Source organism: Octopus bimaculoides, chromosome 6 (assembly GCF_001194135.2).
Source record: "Octopus bimaculoides isolate UCB-OBI-ISO-001 chromosome 6, ASM119413v2, whole genome shotgun sequence".
Taxonomy (NCBI): Eukaryota; Metazoa; Mollusca; class Cephalopoda; order Octopoda; family Octopodidae; genus Octopus; species Octopus bimaculoides.
In genome coordinates, this window is record NC_068986.1 from 68,842,578 (window position 1) to 68,852,644 (window position 10,067).

General features: G+C 35.6%; 1 protein-coding gene across 1 annotated transcript in view; it reads left to right on the forward strand.

The window, feature by feature from the left end:
- Nucleotides 1-1,152: 1,152 nt before the first annotated feature.
- The window catches only part of LOC106868079 (pantetheinase), a 12,543-nt gene continuing 3,628 nt past the window's right edge, over nt 1,153-10,067 (forward strand). Inside the window, exon 1 of the mRNA XM_014913194.2 lies at nt 1,153-1,857. Coding sequence (XP_014768680.1) covers nt 1,657-1,857 — 201 coding nt within the window. The 5' untranslated portion in view covers nt 1,153-1,656. The remainder of the gene's footprint in view (nt 1,858-10,067) is intronic.

The following is a 10,067-nucleotide window of genomic DNA, read 5'->3' on the forward strand; positions in this document are numbered from 1 at the left end:
GGAACGTTAGCTGACTACTGTTGGATGTTATACAGGGATGAACCTGAGACAAAACACCATAGAAAGTCCAAATCCCAAAGATTTTAAGATGTTATGCATTCGAGTGTATTCTAACTTATTTGTACACAATAAATTTTAATTTTGTACAATAAAAAGCCATGAAATTATTATATATTGTATTCATTATACTTTATATAGACATGCTTTACGTATCCTATACGTTAAAACAGCAGGTATCATTAACATGAAAATGTGACCTGATAGAGGAAATTGGACTTCAGATTCGTAATCAGCATCAAAAATTAACCCAGAAAAGTCAAACAGCAACTCAGATGATTACAAAAAGTTTCATTTTGTTGACCAGTGGTATTGTTGTTAAATTTCATAGCTTAAACGTCAATAATCTATGTTTGGTACATAAACCACTTACATATGTAACGATATCGGTTATAGTCGGAGGTTACCACTTGTAACGATTAATTTTTCAAGTCGGAGTCACCATTTGTAACGATATGTGTTAGGAGTCAGAGGTAGTAATTCGTTTTTGAGTTGTCATCAAAATGTAACGGGTGTTGATGTTGCAGATGTGAAAGAACAGTGGTCGAAGTTGAAGTTGACACCAAATTTTATTCACTGTTACTTTAATAAGTATAGCCACAACGACGGCGGGCTTGTACAATATAACTGAGAGTTAATTTTTCCTTATAGAAATGTGTATAATATTCTTGTCATTGTAGCAGTAAAAAGATTGAGACAGAGCGATGTTGAAGAGAGAGTGAGAGTGAGTAGAGGGAAGTTGTATGTACCATAGCAGCCGATTGTTTGTCCGTCAGCCTCCAACTTTTCCTTACGGGATTCTAGTATTTATAACCATGCAAGCCAGCTATAAAGAGGGGCACCACAAAAATTGATCTTTCTGAATTGACGGGCACCACTTGTTTTCTTAACGAAACACTTTCAGACTTGGGATACTCGTAGAATGTGTCATATAAAACATCTTTTTCTCTTAGTCTTCTTAACAAAAATTTCTACATCGCAAGTGGTTGAAATGACCGAAATACGACAATTTTTTTACATGAAATAACTTTGAATACAAAGTTTTTTATCTGTTCTATAACACAAAATATAGTATACGAAGTTTGAAAGTGTTTCGGTACAAAAAATATAAATGAAAAGTGGTGCCCGTCAATTCAGAAAGATCCGACCACTCTTCCCCCACCTCTAGCTACGCTAATGGATTAAATAATTGCTAAACAACAATTGTTAATGCTATCATTAATACCAAAAACATCTCACTTATCAATAATTTACTATATCCAATGAGGATTGAGTCTTTAAAAAGTATCTCTTCACAAGCTTTATTCCGCCTCCCCCAGCTGCATCCTCCTCAACTACTAATGTTTTGAGAAAAAAATCAAACGAAGGATTGCCAGGCATTTGAATTGTCCTTTGTTGTTTTGTCTCTTCTCAGCACTATCAAGTTTTTAAAAATAACCAATAAAATAAGGAAAGCACCTAACTTAGTTCACAATATTTGACAATCCTTAACAAAAGTTGCGTTTTATTAAGTATTGGTTAAATGACAAACCGCTCATTGTGAAGTTGAGCTTTCACTAAAAGAACTTGGGATTTTCTAAAACTCGCACAAAATTGAAAATGAATTTCATGTATATTGTTATATTTTTCGTGCAACCTCCCATGTTTCTGTCAGCGGAGAAAACTTTAAGGGCCGCAGTTTTTGAACCGACAATATTAAGTAGAACACCTATGGGAAACGTATCACGCGACAATGCTATTGCTCAAATGAAAATTGTCCTGAAAGGATACGCTGATGTTGCTACAAAAGCTAGTAAAGAGGTTTGTAAATATCTTACAGAAAATATTTTACAACTGTTGTCCTTTGATATGAATCAAACATTAATACATTTTGATAATTAGCTTCATTTTTGAATACATTATATTATAATATATTACCAAACAAGTACAACTTACATGTAAAATGCGTGCGTGTGTGCGTGTTCACGCGCGCTTGCATATATAGATATTGATATAGAAAGATGGGTCGAAGCTGATATTGTGTAACAACAAATAACAACTAACGACATGTTTGTATGTATGTATGTACGTATGTATGTGTGTGTGTGTGTGTAAGTATGTGAGTACATGTATGTGTATGTGCGTGTTTACTACTGTCGCCCAACATGCTAGAAACAGCAGCTACGTTCCCCATATATAAATTTCATTTTCAAAAATCCATGTAAATACTGAATACACACTATTTTAAAGAAGACCTGAAGATGTGATGGCCATGGACGGAATGCCTTTGATTATTGGTCTGATTGATAACTAGTGACAGATTCGGCTAACAATACAAAAAAATCTATCGCTCACCAGTTAGAAAGATCAGTAAATCTGCTGTTGTTGTTTTTATGGTTGTTTTTTTTTTATTACTATTTGTCGTCAGGTCATCACTGTTCTTAACAAGTCGGACAATACGGTCAGTGGAAGTTCTATGGTAGCAATATGGATCTTTTCTGTTAGGCTGTCACGCACAAAATGACAGTTTCCAAATCCTGTTTTCTGGGATTTTCCCTCATTGACCCTAGTTGGAAATCCTCCTGTATCAGGACTGCATCGTCCATGTTATCACATACTTTGTATACTAAGTATAACTATATCGCATTTGACAGTCTTTTCCATTTCTTTCTCTCCATCCTTTATGTAAATTCCCACACAAATTGTTGTCTATATTTGTGATACTCCCTCATCTCTGCCCCTGTGGTTAATGAAAGAATTTCTTCTTCTTCTTCTTCTCCTTCCCCTCCTCCTCCTCCTTCTTCTTCTTCTTCTTCTTCTTCTTCTTCTTCTTCTTCTTCTTCTTCTTCTTCTTCTTCTTTTGTTCAGATTTGTGTCAGGCCAAATCACAACTGATGTCATATTCCTGGTTAGGTAACTGCAGGAGAAATATCAAGCCAAAAATAAAATCCCTGTACCTAGCTTTTGTCAACATGGAGAAAGCCTTTGATAGAGTCCCCTGATCCCTTATCTGGTGCTCAATGCAAAAGCTAGGAATTGATGAGTGGTTGGTGAGAGCTGTACAAGCCATGTACAGGGATGTTGTCAGTAAGGTGAAGGTTAGCAACAAGTATAGCAAAGAATTCAGGGTGCAAGTAGGGGTTCATCAAGGATCAGTCCTCAGCCCCCTCTTGTTCATCATAGTTTTCCAGGCAATAACAGACGAATTTAAGATAGGCTGCACTTGGGAACTCCTCTATGCTGATGACCCTGTTCTATAACCAAATCAGTTTGTTCCAGAACTAGAGAAGAAATTCCAGGCATAAAAGCAAGGTCTAGAATCAAAGGGCCTTAGAGTTAATCTAGCAAAAAACAAAGTCTTAGTAAGTAGGAGGCATTAATAAGTGACCAAGATCTTTGGCAATATATCGTGCTTGAGAAAACCTGTGAAGCTGAGTGAGACCATAGTCATGGCCAATGCCGGTGTTTCATAAGTGGCATCTGTGCCAGTGGCCCGTAAAGACCACCCACTACAGTCATGGAGTGGTTGGTGTTAGGAAGGGTATCCAGCTGTAGAAACCATGCCAAATCAGACTGGAACCTGGTGCAGCTCTCCAGTTTTCAGTTAAACTGTCCAAATCATGCCAACATGGAAAAAGGACATTAAATGATGATGATGATGATATTGAAGAAAAAATTTTATCGTCTCTAATTGTGACTGAGAGTTCCGATGCACCTATATTGCAAGAAATAAGAGTTAAAAACTCTTAGAGCTGTAAGAAGTGTGCAATATATATATATATACACTGACAGAGGAGATAACCGTCCCATTAGCGTCTCTAGGATCATTAGACTAGACTAGTCCTACCTATAAGTTGTAGGCTCGTCAGTAGTGACTCCTCAAATGCTCGATGGTTTGGTTAAGTCCAGCTGTCAGTATATATATATTATTACCATAAAAATTCATGGCTGATTTAGTGAAATGCTAGTGTGTACATAAAATTTTAATATAAGCAACTAGTCACTATTGACTGAGAGGCAAAGTAGTTTAGTCAAGTGATCCTAGAGACACTCGTGGTTATCTCCCCTGTCAGTGTATTATATGTTGTGTTCTTATTTCTTGTAATATATGTGCTTCAGCATCCTTAGTCACAATTAGTGATGATAAATTATTTTCGTTTATGTATTATATTGCGTCTAGCTGTTTATATATATATATTTATCATCATCATCGTTTAACGTCCGCTTTCCATGCTAGCATGGGTTGGACGATTTGACTGAGGACTGGTGAAACCGGATGGCAACACCAGGCTCCAATCTAATTTGGCAGAGTTTCTACAGCTGGATGCCCTTCCTAACGCCAACCACTCAGAGAGTGTAGTGGGTGCTTTTACGTGTCACCCGCACGAAGGCCAGTCAGGCAGTACTGGCAACAGCCACGCTCAAAATGGTACATTTTATGTGCCACCCGCACAAGAGCCAGTCCAGGGGCACTGGCAACGATCTTGCTCGAAAATCCTACGAAGGTCAGTCAGGCGGTACTGGCAACAGTAACGCTCAAAATGGTGTATTTTATGTGCCACTCGCACAAGAGCCAGTCCAGGGGCACTGGCAACGATCTCGCTCGAAAATCCTACGAAGGCCAGTCAGGCGGTACTGGCAACGGTAACGTTCAAAATGGTGTATTTTATGTGCCACCCGCACAAGAGCCAGTCCAGGGGCAGTACTGGCAATGGCCACGCTCGTATATATATATTGGGTCATCCCATAAATATTGCGTTTATTTCAATTGCATGAACTAAAAGGTGGAGGGGGACAGGATAAGCTACCTGCATCTATTTGCTATAAAAGCATGTAGTAATTTAACCTTGTGCTTATTCTTAGTGCAAGTTCTGAAGAGTGTAGTTCAATTTTAACAGTTATTTTTTCAAAGCTATAATGGAAGTGATAAAGGAGCATATTTGGCATATTTTGTTTTATGAGTTCAATAAAGGCAACACTCCAATGGAAAGTGCGAGGAATATTAATGCAGCATATGGGGATCGGACAATAAGCATAAGCCAATGTCAACGGTGGTTCCAGAAATTCTGAGCTGGAAACTACAGCCTAGAAGACAAGCTTTGTCCTAGAAGATTTGTAGAGCTCAATGAGTATGTCCTGCGAACCCTGGTGGAACAAAATTCCATTGTAACTGTTTAGGAACTAGCAGAGAAGCTTGGATTTGGTCATTCAACCATTCATCGACACTTGCATGCCATCAGAAAAGTCAGCAAATTGGATTAGTGGGTTCCTCACAAATTTTCCAAGTCTAATCGCGTGCAGAGAGTGAATATGTGCTTCTTTGCTGTCATGTCTCACAAATAAACTTTTTTTTGACCGAATAGTGACTGGTGACAAGAAATGGGTTCTCCATAAAAATATCAAGCACCGAAGACGGTGGATAGGGAAAGAAGAAACACTGGTACCCCAGGCTAAAGAAGGTCTTCACCCATGTAAGGTGTTGTTATCTATTTGGTGGGATATGAAAGGTTTAGTTCACTTTGAACATTTAAGCCCAAACCAAATGATAACAAAGGAGATCTACTCTAAGCAGCTTGAGTGGCTTAAGTCAGCACTAGAAGAAAAACGATCACCTTTGGTTTCAAGATGAAAGGTGTTGTTCCATCAGGATAATGCTCGGCCACATACGAGGATGACATTCCAATGGCTGGAGCAGTTTGGATGGTAAACGATGCCCCACTCACCATTTTCGCTGGACATTGCCCCATCTGATTATCATTTATTCCATAGTCTTCAAAATCATTTGGACGGAAAAAATATGAATTCTGTAGACAAGGTCAGAACAGTACTAGAAGAATATATTTTGTTACGGACGAGTGAATTTTGCAAGTCTTCCAGATAGATGGAAGAGCATTGTAGAAAATGAAGGAAAGTATATTTTAGATTAAAAGAGAACTTTGTTTATCTTAATTTTGAAAAACAGAAGTATAAAAATATCGCATTATCTATAGGATGACCCAATATATACAAATATATACAAGTATGTTTATATAAATATATATGCACATGTATACATATATATTTGTATATATGTGCATATGAACATATAAATGTGTACATATATGCATACATATACATGTGTGTGTGTGTTTAACCTTGGGTTGACCAAAAACCTGTGAGTTTGGTAGATGGAAACAGAAAGAAACCCATCATATATGTCTGTATATCCATATGTGTTTCTCTGTATTTGTGTCTGTCTTTCACCACTGCTTGACAGAGATGGTTTGTTTATTTTCCCATAACTTAGCAGTTTGGCAAGAGAGACCAACAGAATGAGTACCTGACTTTAAAAAAATAACATACTGAAGTTGGTTTCTTCAACTAAGCCCTTCCCTGTGGTGCCCCAGTATAGCAGCAGTCCAATAACTGAAACAAGTTGTAGCAAGTCATAAAAGGTGGCAATATGACATAATAGTTATTTGCCCAAACAAGCATAATTGTTGGTAATTCCATTGGTTAAAATGACTGCCCATATTTGAGTTCTAAACTTTCGTCAAAGAGAATTCTTTCACAAAATACGGTTCTTAGAATTCAGGTATGAGCAGTTATAAAAACCCTGATTTTGGTAAAATTAATCAGTGTTCGTAGGATGTTACTAAACCCCACGACATTCACTCCTTGAGATATTGGCTATTTTTTATGCCATGTCTATGATAAAAATCCAACAACACTTATTTGAATTGTTGTGAACTCACTCTAGTTAGTATGAAAGATTAGCTAGTGTGAATTTTAAGTCGTAATTCTCTACTACAAAATGACTTTATTTTCCAATTGTTCTATAAATGCTAAATGTACATAAATAAACTAATGTAGTAATTATTTTCTCTTTCTTCATGTTCTTCAACTTGTAAATGAAATTTATTTCTGCAATTAGGAAACTGTGTATTTTTTTATAGTGGTTAAAAGAGCACGAATTTATTTATCTTCAACATACATGCATGCATAAATTGTCCATTAGCGTTTCAGAGTATATATTTCTCACTATGGTGTTTATGTAGCTGGAGTCAGGATTTATGTATAATGATAACACTTATAAGTAAGTTATAAGTGACATATTTATCAATATATATTCCTACTTCAAAAGTAAAATATATTTATTATCTATTTCCAAATAGGAAACATATACAAGTAGTGTTACACAAACAGTAACAAAACGCGACTATAAAAAGTGGTGACCCCCCAATGTGATCTCATAGATAAACCACCGCATCATAAAAGTATAGACACTTGTGAAAAATATATAAAATTTTTAATAGAAAATAGATGAGTTTTATTACACAAAATTTTATTAACAGAAATATTTGATATTAAAAGTTGAAGGAAAAAGAATGTTAAGAAAGAGAAAATAATTACTACATTATTTATGTACATTTAGCATTTATAGTACAATTGGAAAGTAAAGTCATTTTGTCGTAGAGAATTACGACTTAAAATTCACTCTAGCTAATCTTTCATACTAACTACTAGAGTTCGCAACAATTCAGATAAGTCTTGTTGGATTTTTATCATAGACATGGCATAAAAAAATAGTCAATATCTCAAGGAGTGAGTGTTGTGGAGTTTAGTAACATCCTATGATCACTGAGTAATTTCCCCCAAATCAGGGTTTTTATAACTGCTCATATCCGAATTCTAAGAACCGTATTTTGTGAAAGAATTCTCTTTGACAAAAGTTTAGAATTCAAATATGGGCAGTAATTTTAACCAATGGAATTACCAACAATTATGCTTGTTCAGGCAAACAACCATTATGTCAGATTGTCGCCTTTTATGACTTGCTACAAAGTAAAAGATTAGAAAGTGAAAAAGGTATATATACATACACACATGCATGTGCGCACACACACACACATGTATATTGCCTTCCCAGCAAGCAATCAGGCCTTGCATGACAAGCGGGGGGGGGGGGGGCACTTCCCACTGTACACACGTATGTATATATAGATATATAAGTGTGTATACATACATATAACAACCTGGGTATGTCTTTCACTAGAAGAACTGGAACCAGACACCACCTGTTGAAGGAGCATTTTGTTTACAAAAATTACACAACAGATCAAGATATGAACTTAAGAACAGATAACTTGGTTAGAGTGAGATGTTACCAAAGCTTATCTTAACTTTATTGAATTTCCTGAGAGGCTCAGCTATATCTCTGCTTCTTTTTATATCACTTGTTGGCTAAGCTGTTGCTTCACAAGTCATTGTTTGGCACTGATCATGCAAACCCATGATCAAAGGAATAATGATTCTCTCATTTGTATGTCTACAACTACATTGTCTAACGTCTCCTTTCATTTGTAAGTCTGTAAATAGTGATTTGCTTGAAATCTGACTGCCGTTTCTAGCATGTTGTATGACTATGCAGAAGCTCTTTTGTTCAATAAGGTACTTAGATTCACAATCAACAACAAAAAACATTTTCTGAGTACAGAGAAAAAAATATCCTTAATTATGATATCTGGCTTCAGCATTAGTTAGAAAGAGGTCTGTATTTTGACTTGAACCTTGTATATAACTGGTATGAATTGCTGCAATCCTGGAGGAATGACAAATACTTTCAGCCAGATGTATTTAACTTACTGTTAATTTTATCCATTCACATAATTAATTCCTGCTGGAATTGACTTGGCTTTTTATCTGTCTGCAGTTGCTAAAATAAGTTCCAGCGATATACTGGCATTGATTTTATTGAATTTACTTTATCCTTGAGCCAAGTTAAAAAGAACAATTTTCTTTTGTGAGTGCATATATTACAATGTGTAACATGATTTTTGTCCTTGGGTAGCAACTGTTATTTCCTATTTGCTTAACCACAGAAAGTATGAAAAATAGCTAATATTTCCTTCAAACTTTGCTTTTCTTACATTTATTCAAACCCCAAAGAATCCCTCTCAGCACATGACTCTAATGCTTCCCCATTGCTCTTGCTCTTGATCAGAGATGCATATATTGGTAGCCACGAAGAGATATATTCAGGTGGTTAAGGCCAAGCAACTGACAAACAAATCTGTAGTTTTGAGCAGATTATTTGCTATAATGATATTTCTGCTTCAGCAGCTCAGTGCTGAATCTGTCTGAAATATAATGGAAAACATTGATGTCCAGGTTACAAAAGCTAAGCTTGAAGGGAGTAGTAATCATTCCCTTTGGTTTCTAGATAGATGCAAATAGGAAATAATACTTACTGACTAAAGACAAAAAAAAAAAATTGAAATTTTGTTTCAGTGTTATCTTTCTTGTACTAGGCCACAGTTGATTTAAGTTATTGTAAGTATAAAATACAGATGTGAAATCTAAAAGGATTAAGCATTTAAAAAAATTACTTGTTTTAATGTTTGTGTCACTAACCTCTCTATGATGATCTAGCAAATAAATTGAGAGGTTATTTACTTTATTTGATAGACAAAATATAGGTCTACTGAATGCTTGAGTAGTTTCCTTGAAAGACTTCATTCAAAGTAATGGATTTCACTAAGCATAGGCATTAATAAGTTTGCAAAAATTATACATTCAGTTCAATGGTCTCAATGCTAGTGATTTAAATTTAACATCAATTTATATAAAAGTTGCTTTTGAAATATTCATATTATCTGTCTGTATATATATATATATGTGTGTGTGTATTATATTATGTGTTAACATGGGCCTCCTAACGACAAAGTAAACTTAATTTAATCAAGATATCTTTGGCCTGAAGAGTAGTCTGTAGTATACACCTTGCTTGGATATTTGCCACTTCCAAGGTTCTGCTTGCTATGAAACATATGTAGCCTGGATTTTATCTAGTCCAACCATGAAATATAAAATAATTTTCAGCTTAGCATACTTCGATATGGGGAAAATTCACAACCTTCCACCCCAATAAACCACTAATGTTCCTGAAAGTTGTTTTCTATGTTTTCTATGGATTACTTGAAGCTCACTTTTGATCTACACCTTGATCCTTAGAGCTTACATATATATATATATATATATATATATATATA